Source organism: Crocodylus porosus, unplaced genomic scaffold, assembly GCF_001723895.1.
Source record: "Crocodylus porosus isolate Cpor-Errol unplaced genomic scaffold, CroPor_comp1, whole genome shotgun sequence".
NCBI lineage: Eukaryota > Metazoa > Chordata > Crocodylia > Crocodylidae > Crocodylus > Crocodylus porosus.
Genome location: NW_017728915.1, coordinates 25,667,651 through 25,684,051, shown reverse-complemented (window position 1 = coordinate 25,684,051; position 16,401 = coordinate 25,667,651). Strand labels below are relative to the sequence as shown.

The window sequence follows — 16,401 nt, the reverse complement described above, 5'->3', positions numbered from 1 at the left end:
TTGGATATCTTGTTCCCTTTTACTTTCACCTACTGTCCTGGGATTTTTTTTTTTTTTTTTTTTTTGCTTCGCTTAGCCAGCACAATTCTCTGAGCTGTGTTTCACCACCACCTGCACTGAGGATTTTTTGCTTTCTTCATGTCTTACTTTTCATGTGCTTGTTTCACTCGAGGTGCCTGCCTCAGACTTTGGTGCCTGGGTTCTGTTCAGGATGACTGGGTCACTGTTTTGGGGCCCAGTGAGAGCCCAGGGAGTGTTTCTAAATCATACAGAAGGCAGGATAGGTTTGCACTAACTAAATCGGGTTTTGTAAGCAGTGGCTTCACTTCATCAGACATGAAGGGACTGCAGGGGAGACGGTGATTAGAATACAAAAGGCAGGGAATAGGGAGTCAGCTGCCTTTATAAATCAGTCGGCTTTTGGGAACTTCTGAGGATCCTAATGCTTGTTGTCTTTTTTTTTTCTCTGTAGGTATTTGTATAAAATGTGGAAAAGGTGTGTATGGAGCAAGCCAGGCATGCCAAGCAATGGGTAACCTCTATCATACCAACTGCTTCACGTGCTGCTCTTGTGGTAAGTCAAATGTATATTATTCTTTAGCTTCCTCCACTGTTTATCTTTTGTTAATATCTAGCAATCAACCTGGGTGGTTTTCTTGCATTCCTTACTGTGGCAGAATTCCCATTCTCACCAAAGGCTGCTGATTAAGGAAACTGCTGAACTATAAGCATCCAATTGTGCTTTCTTGGACAGGAGGACTTGGAACTAGAATTCCATTGACTTTATGGGTTATAGTTTCAAAGGGGCTTCAGCAAGGCCTCCTTAATACTTCCCATATTTAAATTGGTAGTATATTTGGAGCTGCATATGTGCTACCAGATCTACATATAAATGTTAGAATGTATCCAGGAAAAATCAATTTTTTATTTAATTTGTGCATGTGCCAACTTTTGTCATTTACATGTACAAATGATAATGTCCCAAAATTGCATATCGTATTTGAATGTGCAGGATCAAATGAATACTGTGTGTATAAAAACTAGCTCTAAAATTACTGCAGTATTTACTTTTTAAAGTTTCTGGAGAAACAGTGCAGTTAGCTCATTGCCTTGTCCAGAATTTTTCTTGCAATTCACACTATATTTTATAATTCCTTTTTGAATGTACATGCATATAAAAGGGATAGATTTTTCTTTGATTTTTAGTTAAAGACCTAGCTTTGCTTGGGAGAAAATGTATTTTCAGTTTCCTCTCACTTGTATTTCAACAAGGAGCATATTTTAACTTTATCTGAGAAATTCATAAGTTTTAGAGCACTAAGGCCAGAACTTTCAGAAGTGGGTGCCTGAAGTTAAGCAATGAGATCCTTATTTAGTGCTAGCTTTAAGAACTGCGAAGCATTTGCAAAGTGTGGATGATTCCAAGAGGAGCTGTCCATGCTCAGCACCTCTGCAAGATAGGTCATTTTTATCGAGGTACCTAAATATGGATTTAGATTCCTATTATATGATGGTATTGGACTAAATGTAGAAGATCTTCTTGTGATGCGTATACACAGACAAAAGACTTGGCCTCAGCAGAATATGCTGAGTGTAAATTGTTTATAAAAAGGATTAATTAAGGATTAGAAAAAGAGTAAAAGATTATTGGCACAAAGCCAAATAACTTTCTAATGAAAGGACCATTGTAAAGTTCACTTATGAAAGAATTTGCAGCTTTCCCTCTCATGTTTTGTATAGATAGATAAATATGTGTTTAAAAAAAACTGAATATAAAATGTAATTAACCTCATACATCCCTTTGGACCCTTATAAATGTATGGAATAAATTTGTTATAAAACTTAAAGCTCACTGGTTTTCATGAAACAATCCCAGCATAATGCTGGATGAGAAGCTGTTTTGTTGGCTCCCAAAACATTTGAAGTACTTGGGCATCCTGCTAAATGGAGGATTACAAAATACGATATCAGATAGTATCTGTGCATCCTTGCCAAAATTAATTTACCCGAATTACATGGGGCAAATTACAGCTCTCTGGAAGAAGGAATCGGTGAAAAGCAGTCTAGACATTCACTCACTTCCACAAGGATTTGTTTGTAAGTCATGCTATTCTCAAACAAACAGAAGAAAAGATTTTTGGAGGTAAAGGAAACCATTTTATTATCAAAATATAATTCAAAGTTAGTTGTTCAAGTATTGCAGTAATGGTTCAAATTGGCCTCCCAGTGTTTGTGCAACCAGTGACCGTGGAACAGGATGTATCTTAGGACATGTTCCCGCAGAACTTAAACGTGGCAAGCTCCCCAGGAGTGCTAGTGGAGCTCCATGATTCACACGGCTGATATGAGACACTGCACCACACAATGCACCATGTAGGAAACAATGCACAGTGTTGTCTCTTGAGCTTATCGTTACATTCATGCTAATGCAGTGGAGCCAAGCCCTGGAAAGAACATTCTGTCTGCAAGCTCGATTTCTGCTGGATTAACCTTAAAACAGAATTTATGAGTGACCCAGTCCTTAAAACAAAATTTACGAGTGACCCAGTAAATTTACTTGTTTATTTTTTGGCACTGTGTGCTGGAATGGTAGCTGTACTATTGATATTGCAGCACAGGTGAAATGCATTTAATCCAAACATACATTCAGCTACTTATAGTGAGCCCAAATCCCAAACCCATAACCCTGGACTTTGCAAGAGACCTGAAAAGGTTTTTACACAAACAAAACCATTTCTCAGCTTCACACTTGATTTGGGACAATAGGATTCCTGGAATGGCTTAAAAGAAATCTTCAAACAAGGCAGACCAGTACTGGAGGCAAGATTAGTGGATTGTAAGAACAAGGAACAGTGCCTCTACCTCCAGAATGAGTAACTGAAAAGCGTAACATGAATCAGTGGCTGGAAGCTGAAGCTAATTTAATTCAAATTAGAATTTAGGCACAGACTTTTAAAAACAAGGGTGATGATTAACCGTTGGAACAAACTAAGGAAGGAGAAAGTAGATTTTCCATCTCTTGGTGTTTTCCAGAAAACCACTGAGTCTTCATTTGAAGATGCACAGTATGCAAACATAAGTTCTGGGTTCAGTTAAAGGGTTAACTGAGTGAAATTGAATGGCCTATGATATAGAGGAGGTCAGACTAGATTAATTCTTCATGAGATCATAGGAAAGTAGAGCTCGGAAGAGACCTCAAGAAAACATTTAGTCCAGCCCCCTGCTCAAGGCAAGATCATCCCAGAACAGTGTTCCCCAGTCGGTGTGCCACGGCACACTGGTGTGCCATCAGCTATGTCCAGGTGTGCCACAATCTTGGGGAGGCGTAGCTACAGCCACTGTCTCCATGGCGCCCCAGTTGGCTCTGCACCAATACCCTTGCCTCCCTTCCCCCACTTGGCATTTGGCTGCTCACCACCCCTCTTTCTTCTCTTCCCCCCCTCCCCCGACCCTGTGTTCAGCCAGTGTGCCGTGGGACAGAAAAGGCCAGGTAAGTGTGCCGTGGGACGGAAAAGGTTGAGAAACACTGTTCCAGAAGGCAGGTCAGATTTGCCACCTTATACATCTCCTGAATTTAGTAAGTTTATATCTATATACAAGTTTTTATATATAGGAACTCACTTCATCAGATGCTATGAAGGGATATCCACAGAGCAGTATATTGAACAGAAAGTGATCCCAGTAAAGTGTCTGTCGGACTTGCTATTGAAAATTTCCAGGGATGGAGGTTCCACAAATTTGCTAGGCAGCCTGTTCCAATGCTCGACCACCCTCATAGTCAGAAAATTCTTCCTAATCTCCAATCTAAATTTCCTCTGCAGCAGTTTGAACCCATTTCTCCTAGTCCTGTCCCATACAACCACAGAGAAAAGGCTATCTCCATCTTCTTTGTAACTGTCCTTCAGATGTTTGAAGACTCCCTCAATCTTCTCATCTTCAGACTAAATAATCCTAGTTATTTAGCCTCTCAAGTCATGTTTCCCAAGCCTCTCATAATTTTGTTGCTCTCTGCTGGACTCTTTCCATTCTGGTCTCTTCTTGCCTTAAACTCCATGAATCTTTGAGAAACTGCTGTGCATGCTTACAGTTACAGCATTAGTAACTCAGTGTGATAAAGATCTAAAACAGTTCCCACACAACAGTTACACATAACCTTATAACAAACCTGGGGTATCATAAGTTTAAGTGTCAGTCTTCATTGTCCTTCTTGGCAGTTTTTAACTCATGATCCAAACTTCCCTCCAGGAGTTTACAGTCTTGTTAACAACAAAATAGGTATATAGAATATACAGTAGTTACCTAAAGGAGAGAAAACTATTGGATACAGAGACACTGCAGAACTCATTTAGTTTAGATAAGGGCCCAATACTTAGCTATCTGCAATTCCAAAGCTGTATTTCAAACCCTCAGGAAATATTGTTTGGAAACAATTTGTAGAGATTGAACAAAGGCTGATACTGAGCAATGGAGTATCCAGTGGCCTCATTCCAGAGGTGGACAGGGAATGTTTTAACCTTGACAAGGAAGACAAATGTAATTGCATGAATAAATGGGGGAAAAAATGCAGATAAAATCTAATGCTTCCTTATTTGGCATAGGGCAGTCTCTATTTCCCTGAATCTAACTTGTTTTACTGGCAACAGACATACTGTTGCCTCAGGAAAAATCTGCAAAGATGCATCTAAAGAGAGCCTGCTTCCTGAAAGACACCTGTATTTGTAAATGGTAGGAAATCTCCAGAGTATAAGAATATTAATGAAGGATTTCTCATGGACTAGGATCTAGGGCAGGGGAGGGCAATTATTTGAGCCTACGGGCCACATAGGCAGTTTTGGGGAGCTGTTGCAAGCCAGTCAGCACCCCCTCACTCCCCCGCAGCAGCCTGGAGCCCACATACCCTGTAGCTCTTCACTGCTACCAGTACCCAGCAGCAGCAGCAAAGCTCACAGCCCTGTGTGAAGGGCCTCAGCTCCATGGTGATCGGTGGGGACTCCCATGCACAATCCCAGCCCACCTGCACCTGCGACGGACTTGCCTCAGCCAACATGGACCAGCTCCAGACCGGCTGGGACCCATATGCACAGCCCTGACTGCAGCCTGCCCTGTGCCTGCTCCGAACCAGCCTACCTATGATGAGCAGCAGCGACAGCTGGGCAGAAGCTGCTGCTAGGCATGGGAGAAAAGCGGCTTCCTCCCGCTTGCTGCTGCTGGGCCCTTTTTGCTGCAGCTGCCTGGAGCCCATGTCCAGGCTGCCTTGTAGCTTCTCCCCACTACCACTGCTGCCCTGCTGGGCAGTCTGGAGGCGGTGCTGGTGGTGGTGGTGGTGAAGGCTGTAGAGAGGAGCTGCAGGGCAGCCCCGATGCAGGCTCCAGGCAGCCAAAACAAGAAGGTCCCCATGGTGATGGCAGGACTGCCGCTTTTCCCCCACGCCTGGCAGCAGCTTCTGCTTGGCTGTCACTCCCACTCATCTTGGGCAAGCTGGTCCAGGGCAGGCCAGGGTCCGGGCTGCGCGCATGGGTCCCAGCTAGTTCAGAGCTGGACTACTGTGCTCTGGGTGGGTCCAGAAAGGCGTGGGGCAGCCTGGGCCAGGGCCAGGTCTGTGCATGCAGGTCCCCACCAGTCCCCATGAGGCAGAGGCTAGAGTTCAGCTGCAGACCTGCCCCAGCCCTGCTGTGCATCTGTGGGTAGTGGGACATGGCCACAGGTCAGTTGGCACCTGGGCCAGGTGGGACCAACAGACCTACTCAAGGCTGGACAAAGTCCCTCCATGGGCCGTATTCAGTCCACGAGCTGGATTTTGCCCATCCCTGATCTAAGGCCAAATTTTCAAAAGAGTTAGTTGCTTAGCATGCTTTTTCTGAAAATGTGGCCTCGTAAGACCGGGGTGTGAAATGTCTTTAGAGGCAGAAATCAATTAACAAAAATGAAATGAAATGATATTATTTTTAATTGAAATAATAAATATAAATACATGACATTCTACCATATAATGGATATAACACCTACGATATCTTTAAATATATTAATATAATTTTATAAAATACACAGTATTTGCTTCTTTACTTGGAATCAGTGGCTTTAGTGAATATTAAATGTTTGTTCCTGAAATCAGTGGCAGTTGAGCACACTGATAATCTCTCAGGGGCCAGGCCCTTGCTCCTTTGGGCAGTTTATCTTTCCTGTGTATGCTTCTCTCTGTTAATGAAGCAAACTGTTCTCTCCTGTAACAGGACACGCAGAGTTATGGTCAGCTTTATATAGATCAAATAACTCACTTCTTGCAATGTGGAAGCCAAAGCTCCGGTTTCCATGGTGTGTGAGGGCACAACATAGTTCTTCTTCATATGCAGTCTCTCAGAGAAAACAACTGAAGCTTGGAAAGATGTATTAAAAAAATTGCTGGGTCAAAGTCTTCTCTCAGGTATGACACTTGGTAAAACTTTTTTCAGGCCTTGATTCAGCCAACTGTTGAGAATATGGTCTCGTCTGGCTCAGGGGTTTGTGTGCTGAGCTCCTGGTAGGAAGGTTGTGAGCCCAACTTTGGGTGTGGACCCAGAGTCTCAGCCAGAAAGTGGGTCCCCGGTAGGCACAAGGAAACTTATTTTGACAGAACAAGGAGCAACTGTCTCAGGTTGCAGGAAGGGAACTTTAGGTTGGATATTAGGCATAATTTTCTCACTAGGAGGGTAGTAAACACTGGAACAGGTACCCAGAGAGGTGGTGGAACCTCCATCCTTAGAGGTTTTCAAGACCCGGCTAGACAAAGCTTTTGGCTAGGATGATCTAGCTGGGGATGGTCCTGCTTTGAGGAGGGGGGTGGACTAGATGACCTCCAGAGGTCCCTTCCAACCCTAATTTTCTATGATTCTGTGATATGCTTAGGGTTACTGTTATGCTTAGGTGCTTTTCTGAGTGAGGGTCTTAAACAGCAGAGAGAACAGTTGTGTCAAGGCCATATGCTGTCCTTCCTGTTAATTGTAAAACATAACTATTCCGGGGAATCTTATAAGCACCACTTAAAAAAACAAGAGACGTATTTCTACCATGTGTTAGCATTTCAGCATGAAATTTCATGTCATAGTAATTTCAGCAGCCTCTTGGAAAGCATAATTACCACTATGGAATTGCAGTGGTGTACTCGAAGCACATGTGATTGGATGCAGATATTTACTCTATCTATATTTGGTAGTGCTACACATTACAGAAAATAATGGTACCTTCTGTTACTGTTCAGGGTCATCAATCAATCCTATCCAAGTTTCAGCAAACGAGTCACTGTACAACCCTGGCATCCTGTTTTCAGGCTGAAATGTTAAGTTGCGTTAATGATGTTTTAATCTAGGGGTAATTAAAACAATTTTATTGTCAGCCATTGGAAAAATGTTTATAATGAGGGATATCAACATTATGCTTACATTAATTCCAGGATGATGGTAGATTTAGAGAAACTGAGCTATGAGGAACTAGCACCGTTTTAACCCCTTCCGTCTGTTCTAAATACTTAGCTGTGTTTCACTGTGAAAACCAGTGACACATTCTTCTTGTTTATTTAAAGGCAAATGTTTGAACATTCCATTTGCCTTTAATCTCCACTTCAGCCAGTGGTTTTAAGGAACAGGAAATCATAGTGAGATCAATCAGGGAGCCTACAGCAAACTGTATAATCCGAAAGTATGCAGTGCATTCCTTACCTAGCTATTATTGATCGTGCTGCAGCATTTACTTGGGCTTTTGTATAGCAATTTACTGTAAGTGACAGCTTGCGAGATATCACAGTCTCAGCTGATGACCTCATGATGGTACTGGTGTTGCTTCAGCAAGGACTGTTTCCAGATTTCAGCAAGCTCGCTGCTGGAATTGCATATAAGCACACAGGGGTACCTCGCGGGAGGGCGGAAGCCCACCATCTTGGCAGCAGCTCAAGAGGATTGTTGTGGGCCCACCCACAGCAGTGGTCACTGTTACCCCTCAGGGCACCACATGCATTCCTGAACCAGCCTGTGTACTTGAGTGGTAAAACAAGAGAGTGGGGTCATGACTTTAGACTAGAGATTGTTTAGGGAGAAAACCTTTGTTTTGGTACCCAGCCTAGCATAAGAAAGCCCCAGTCCGGACTGAAACCTTTGGGTGCTGCTGTGGTATAAACATCTATTAATAACAATCATGGCTGTACCTGTGCAAGAGACCCTTTTGCAAAGTGGTATCACTGAAAAAGCACCTTTGAACATTAGGTGACTGGGATTGAATTGTTTATTTTTGGTAGTAGCAGCGCAACCGTAACATCTGCAAGGACCTGTCCCTTCATAGCATGTATGTCAGAGTGTGTTTGCGTGTCGGCAGCATGCTTAATTTTCAGTTGGTCTCTCCTCACAGCTTGGATCATACTGCCGACAGACTGTGCGTCTTTTCCAACAACAGTGTCAAACCAGAGCTGACCAAAACTCCGAGCTATTCAGTCGGATATCCTGAGGCATTGGTTAATATCTGATGCTTGGGGGAACAGGCGCTGGCTGATGATTCAGTTTTTGTGTATGTGGGAACATTCCTTCCTGACCTCCATGGTTTGAAGCATGAGATCTGGATACCCGTAAATCGGATGCCCGTAATCGTATAGCCACACAATTGGTTCATCTAATATTCCCATGTTCAGATTTCACCCGTGGCCACCTAGTTGCATATATATGCCAATATATTTTCACTGCCAATATATTTTGCCACATCCTAGAAAGGTGGCATGAGAGGCAGCTTCTTGAGGCAGGACTTAGTGGGAAGCTAAGTACTTGGGTAGGGAGTGCAGGGTTAGCTAAGAAGGACTGAAATGATGCCTGTACTACAGTTATTACAGTTGGCTGGTGGTTTTTCTTTTGTCATCTTGTTATCCTGTTATTAATTGTTTTCTGCTAGAAATTGGTATAGCATTAGATGTCTGGCTTTTGATGATTATTTTAATAGATGGAGATTGCTCAGCAGCTAATGATAGAAACTTTTCTCTCAGCACATTGACTAAACCATATAAGTATCTTTCTCTTGGTATTTTGGTACTTGTAACGTGGTGACAACTGCCTCAAGGCCCTGTGAAACTTCCAGGGTTTGGAAAACACATAAAGGAAAAACTAGCATGCTGTGATTAACAGGAATTCCATCTCTGTGTTTTTATTTTCAAGGATTATGGTAAATGCCATGAAGAATTTAATAATTTCCTTAAATAATTTGTTTGAATTGTCACCTCTTGTAAGTAGTCCAGCAAGCTCTGTGAAAACTTTGTTGCCTTTTCAACATCTTCTAATCTCAGCCCTTTTCTCCTACCTCTCTTATGGCTCTTCCTTTTTGTCCAACTTTATTTTAAATATTTTTCTGGGAACTCGAGTTTTTTCTTTAAGAGAGGACTTTTCAGCACGGAGAGCCTATATTTCAGATATCAATAGGTTAATTGTCATGTTTATCTGTAGTGACCTGTTCAACCCATCTTCACCTCTCTCAGCTGTATCCCTGTCCCCTAACCATTTTATTCAATTGCCCTTCTATTTAGAACCCCTGCTTTCTGCCCATCCATTCATAGCATCTATTGGACAACGTCACCTCTGAAAGCTTATGCCTCTCTAAATGAGTTACTCTGGTGTGCTGCCTTACCCTGTCTTCTCCCTGATTTTTGACTAACACGCCTAACTACCTTTCTCTGCATCTCAGAGAGGAAGAGATGTGGGTAATTCATAGCAGAATTGATGCAGCACACTTTGCATTATCAGTAGACGTTCATATTCTTTTTTTTTTTTCATGTATTGTAAGTTTAACTAGTGATGCATATAGCTAAGGTTATCTAATACTTTCCATTATCAGCCCCAGCTTTCAGTGACTTATAACTTACCCTGAGTTATCTTAACTTAGGAGACATCTTTAATTCACATGCACAGAAAAGTGAATATGAATTACATAGGCACCCTTATTTCTGGCAGATCCTTACTTTTGAGTGTTTGATCTTGGAATCTTAACATTTTTTAGTAAAAGTTATTTTGGATGAAATGCAGAAGAAATTAAAACAAGATTCTAAGAATAGCTATTAAAAGGTATAAAACAAAAGGAAAGACAGACTGAGTCAAGCAGAGGCACTGCTAAAGTATAAGAAGGGATCAGCCTCAGGAGGCTGCTTTTTCTTCATGTGATTTTTATTGATCTAAATTTATGCTATTTGTTGGCCCTACATGTTCTGAAAAGTGCCTTGGGCAAGGCTTTACAAATGTCCTTGACCTCTTACTCATCTGAGGACAAAGTGTATTGCCTGGGAATAAAGAACCTGTGTGGCCTTAACTTTGCCAAGTCATGGTTCTCTGAAGCTACCCTACTTACCTTACATCAATCACTCCCTCGCCAGTAAATCAATTCAGTGCTGTCACCTATCAGTGAAATAAAGTTTGTTCTTTCAAACAAAATTAAATCAATTCTTCCTCCTCACACCAATTAATCATTTCTCTTTCATGTCCATCCTGATGATAAACTCACTTCTTACACACACGTGCACACCCCTTAGTACAGTTTGAGCTGTTCTTTGTATGTATGAATGTTGGGTATGCTTCTTCTCTCCCACTCAATTCATCCTGGGCTTTCCTTTTTTGGACATATAGGCTTCATGTCATCATTTCTGCTCTGCAGTGCCCCAGACTTTTCTCCTTGGGCCCCTTCTTTTCTTCCATTGCTACTGCTTTGGAGTGTTAAACATCAGTTTCCGCCTTAAACGTGACTTCCATAAAGAGAATACCAGTTTAACACATCTTTTGATTTCCCTCTCTGGTTTGCTTTCCTTCTCTATCTGTATATTGTAACTTGGGCAGTTTCCTGTTCCACTGCTGAATAATTCAAAGAATTAGGTCCTATTTCTAGGTAGAAATCCTGTTGTTCCTTGTTTCAAATGTATATAGAACTTTCCTTAATTTAGCTGCCTTGTCCATAAATCTACTTACTGGTTTCTCTGGAAAATTGCCAGGATTTGTTCTCCTCTTGACCCTGGCATTGTTTCCATCTTTAATGTGCCCTAATCGTTCCCACTATGACTATTGTTATTGCATGTTCTGTGGTTTCCTTGAATCCTTGGGTTCCCAGGGTTAAGAGTCACAGAAAGCTGGAGCTGACTTATCCCCTGGAAACAAGACCATAGCGTCACCCAACTCTGGTACTATCCGCATGCTCTTACCCATTAGCCAAGCTTACCTCCTTGCTTTCCAGATTTTCCATGGATTTGTTCAACTATTTTCTGCTCTTTTCCCGTAAACTGTCTCCTGGCCTCTGTACACTGTAGTCTGGACTTTCTCTCTGCTCCTTCTCACAACTTTTCATAATGGAGCTGGTCTTTCACTAGTTCTGTCTTCTTCATGGTATCTGCTTGTCTTGACTTATCTTACCCCATGAACCTGACCTCTCTTCCACGCTCTAAGGCCAACCAACCTCATGACCAGCTCTCTCTGTAAAATTTGTTAGGTAGCAGTGCTCAAGGATAAAAATTATGTAAAATATAAAAGCTATTTAAAATTAAACTTGATCGTTCTATTCTCTTCTTTCTGATAGTCTGTGACGTAAGAATTTTGTATTGTTCTGTCCATCCTCATCAATAAGTCCTGCTCAGGCCAACTCGAATTACTTGTGTTACTAGATGTCCAGTCTGCTCCAACACTGCCAAATACTGATCCATACTATTTCTTCTTTACAAGGAGTGGGGCAGAAAGAGCCTTTTGGAGATGAAAGTTTGCTAATGCCCTCCTCTTGAAAGTAGGTATAGCTTTACTACATAGGTTTATAACTGTAAAAATTTTTACAGGCAAAAAGTCAATCATTTTCCATTGTTCCTTTATATGGTAACATTTTCTTTAAAAGCATTTTTAGTTCTCACTTTTGTGTTAGTAGTATTTTTTCATGGAGAATGATGCCTGGTAAAAGATGGTAGCAGTTGAGTGATCTTTGGTTTGTGATTTGTAAAATTAATAAATAATTCTAGGACTTCATTTGTCTCTGAAAAAATGAAAAAAGTTTGTTCAGTATTTTGTTGTACAGTGCTACTTTCTAGTAGGGTTGGAAAGTATTTGCAAATTCTCAGGATTTCTTAGCTGAAAAAAATAATGGATTTGTGGTTAGGAAGGGTTAAAACACAGCAGGGTGAGTCAGAAGATCAGGGTTTTCTTTCAAGCTCTGCTATAGACTTCCTGTGTAGTCTTGGACAAATCACTTAAACACTAAGCCTCATCTTGCTTATACGGTAATAATCATTCTTTTTTACCGCACATGGTTGATGTTAGGTTGATCTTCTTGTTATTTGTAGTGCTTGGAGATTATGGGATGGAAGCCCTAAAGTAGTACACGTTTTTGTAATCATTAGTAATATTATTAAATTATAAATAGACGTATCGTAGCATTATCTTGAGGGCACATTCATAGTCTCTCTGTCAGCCAAACCCTGCAGACACAACAGCACGCTACTGAAAAGAATTCCTTGCGCAAATAATGCATATTTACAGTTTATAAAGGACCATCTTGAGAATTCTGTCGTTAACAGAGAAGAATAAAGTTTGTGAAAGACCATTTTCCCAGCGCCACTCCCCAGAGGTCCTAGCGCCTGAGCCACATGAATAACTTTCTCAGTCTTGTGTCCAAGCTGAAGGTTGTGTTTTTAATTTATTTTAAGTATCCAAGGAATGCTGTCTCCAGTATTCATAGAGCTCTAAATCGGATGTGAGACACGAATGCACCAGAGCAGCTTATCAGAGAAACAGGCTTGGCGTGAGGCCTACGTAAACAAGCATAAATTCTTTCTCATTTAAATGAAAGGACTCTGGAGGATTGGCCAATTATAGTTGCAGTGGGCTGTCCTTGGGCACCAATGAAAGTGCTTCAGTTGACCCCTGGTATTTGACATGAGTTGAATGTTTTGTTTACTTTTAAACATACTGTTATAAAACAGCCCAGGGGCAACTTGATTTTGGGAAAGTCAACTTCTGTAGGTTACTGTCCAGAGTTACTTACCAGCAGGCGAAACTGTTGTGCATGTTTCCATTCTTAGCATTTTAGCCAGGTTGTTGCCTAGGTAAGAAAGAATTCATCTCTGCCCACTACAACACGCACACGCTCCTGGAAATCGCAGCACAAGAAGGTGGCCAGTAAATTTGATTTTGGCCAGAATGCATTTTTTTCCTTCAAGTCAATATCTCATTTTCTGAAAGCCCTGCTTCTGCTGAGGCTTTTTAAAGTTTTCATCACTCAAGGCCAACTCTTCTTTCAGTTGCAGTCAGTGGCAGAACAACTCTCGACTTACAGATTCATAGATATCATTGACTTCATAGGGAATAAGGTCGAGTACCAAGCCCCTCATTTGCTCAGCTGGGGCCCAACCTTACTGCCATTGACATATATGGGGCAGTAGCAGACCATGAGAGAACGTGGCCAGAATTGAAGTTTTATGGCAGATTTCTTTCTAGACAGACCTCTTCCATTTAGTAATGGAGGAGAGGGGTTGTTCTGAGGTAAATCTGCATTTGCAATAGTGTGAAATTATTTTATGGTATAACTGAGGAAGTAACTCCTGGGGGGTTTTCTTGGATGAATCCTGCCGAAGGATGCGGCACGCCAGAACGGCGAGCATTAGAGCTCCAAACTTACCAACACAATTCCATTATGATCAGGTAAGTACATAAAGTACATGGTCCGAACAAACCTACAGCAAAGTTCCCAATTTTATCTTGGCCTCTGAGAGACTCCTCCATGACTGAGCTGAGTCCTTACCACTCAGCCTGTATGTTTATTGAATGCATTTGGCAGGCAACAGAACCTGATATCTGATTTAACTCAGCCAACGTGTTTTGGCAGCCAAAGGAGATAATATGATACACACTGCATTATCTAGGCATGTGTAAAAATTAGCATTTTTATGTGCGGTGAAAGCGTTCTGACAAGCTGCAGCTTATACCTTGTACATGGATGTTACATGCCACATCCTCAAACCGCCATCTGGCCATTGTAATCTCATGCTTGGTGCCATTAGCCTGGGTAGCATTTTTCTTGTTTAACATTTAGGTAAATTAAAGTAAAGTAAATTATTATTTTTATGTATACAAGGAAAAGGTGATGAACAGTCCGGGACATAATGCTGAATTCCTTTCATATTTCCTTTCATATCCCAAATTTTCATGCGTTTCAAGAAGAGCTTTGAGGTCACAAGGAGTGCAGGAGGGACTTCCTCAGTCTGCAGCATTAGCCCAATCAGAATTTCAGCCAAATTCATCCAGCAGCTTGTTGACATACAAATCTGTTTTCTTTCTGTATGCATAAATATTTAGTATATTTTGGGCTCAAAGGACTGGTCCCTGTCCAGACCAGCAGTCCTCACTCAGATCAAACTCCCAACAGCTTACCCAGGAGCCATGCATGCATGCCTTAAGGTGTCAGCCATGGAGCCAGTGGCACATTGATGAGATGATTATCGTACTAGCCAGAATGACAAAGGGGATGTGAATGTGCTGCCACTGCACCTTCCCCCATCACCTGAGGAAGAAGAGAATGGAGCTGTATTGTCTTATCATGCATTAGAGCTCAAGTGTGCAAAGGGCTAAGCACCTTGTGAGAGACGGGAAGAGCACTCAGCTCAGGGGCTCAGTGACAGAATCAGCCAGCATTTGAATTCTCAGTCAATAATTCCTGCTGCTTCTCCACCTTGAAGTCTCCCATTAATTTAAAAACCTTGAAGTTACAATACAGGTCTTGATACAGAACCCTCTGAAGGCAATGGGAGCCTTGCTGTGGATTTCTCTGGGGTTTTGATCAGCCTGAGGAACTCAGATAACAGGATGATTTTAATAGGCCCTTTAAAAGCTTCTTTTCCTCAAAAGAAAAACTGTGCTGTGATTTAAAGTGACATCTCACAGGATGTTGTAAATGTATGAACTCTGGGAAAGGCAGAAGTGTCAAGAATACAAGGCAGCAGGAGGCTTTGAAGATGTACACAGAGATAATAAAGGAGTTGTGGCAGTTTACAGCAGCTGAAGATCTGGTCCACTGTGCCCACTTGTCACTAGGTTTTAATTTTTAATGCGGAATATGCCATGGTCTGGACTGAGAAGATGTACAAACATCTGTGTGGTGCAGAAAGTGGCTCTTGGTGATGTGCTGTGTTTCCCTGAGTGACTTTACTAACCCTCTTATTGCTAAACAGAATTGAGAATCAGTGATTTTCGTAGCTGGAAACAAAATATGGGCATAAACCAGAAGAGAGCTGAGCAAGAATTGAAAACCAGCCACAAATCCCATTTTTTGTGGTTGCTGAAGTTTTGCTGAATCATCCATTAGGGGCCCTGTGGAAAAATCCTCTAGGATTCTGCTCTAGCTTCAAGGCTCTACAGTGAGGGAAGTAGTATTGTCATGACCAGATCTAAAGTTTCACTGACATTGCACTGGAAACCAGTGAAAAAAAATCCTGTTTATGGACAGCGGGGCTTACATGGTATGCGTTTCCTTGACTTACCTTCTCTGTTTTGTGTTATTACTGGCAAATGCATGAAAACAGGCTCTTAGCTTCATAAGTCTTCTGTTGAATATGCTTATTCATCACCTGAAGTCATGGTGATCTTGTGGCTCCAGAGGTGGTGGTGATTACTTCAAACGTTATTTCCTCTCCCCTCATTCAAACTATGCCACTCCCACTCTTCCAGCCCTTCATAAGACCTCTCTGTCTTTGCCCATCAAATTCCAAATCTTTGTTCTCAACTCTAGTGCTGCGCACAGCCTTGAACTCTCCTGGTAGATCCTTCACCATAGTCTCACCTTCCTATTTTCATACACTCTTTACTTTGTGCCTTCAGTCCAGCTGCCTTCCAGAGCTGGGAACAGTCCCCCACTTTCTGGTTTCTAAGCCTCCTTCCTTATTTCTTCAAACTCGTTTCTGCTTGGGACTGTTTCCTCTCTTTGTTTTTCTCCACAGCATATTTTCCTCACTTTGCCTTCCTGGAACTATAGTGCCACATCTTGTCTTGTATTTTGCTTACATATCTTAGATTGTAAACTCTTAAGGACAGCTTAGCCTGTCAAGCATTATGGAAACTTAAGGTAAAATATTCTTGTAATAACAATATCACATGCTTCTGATATCAGTAGTAAGATTATGAATTCAAGTGGGGGAAAAACAGCGAGAACAGATGAAAGGGAACAAGGAACCGGTTTGCAAATGTCTCCTGTAGGCAAAAATAAATACCTGCTAAGAACATAGCCAACTCAACAAACTAAACTTAAAACCTTTCATAGATTTCATAGATTTCATAGACATTAGGGCTGGAAGGGACCTTGGGAGATAGAGTCCAGCCCCCTGCCCAAAGGGCAGGAAGTCAGCTGGGGTCATAGGATCCCAGCAAGATAAGCATCCAATTTACTCTT

At 41.8% G+C, this 16,401-nt stretch overlaps 1 protein-coding gene across 2 annotated transcripts in view; it reads left to right on the top strand.

Moving 5' to 3' along the window:
• Positions 1-16,401, top strand: part of WTIP (Wilms tumor 1 interacting protein) — a 121,761-nt gene that overhangs the window by 49,579 nt on the left and 55,781 nt on the right. For both annotated transcript variants that reach the window (XR_002101271.1, XM_019535867.1), the window contains exon 2: positions 473-574. Coding sequence is in view for 1 of the 2 variants with exons in the window: in XM_019535867.1 (XP_019391412.1) it covers positions 473-574 (102 nt within the window). In the remaining variant the exon portion in view is untranslated. The remainder of the gene's footprint in view (positions 1-472; positions 575-16,401) is intronic.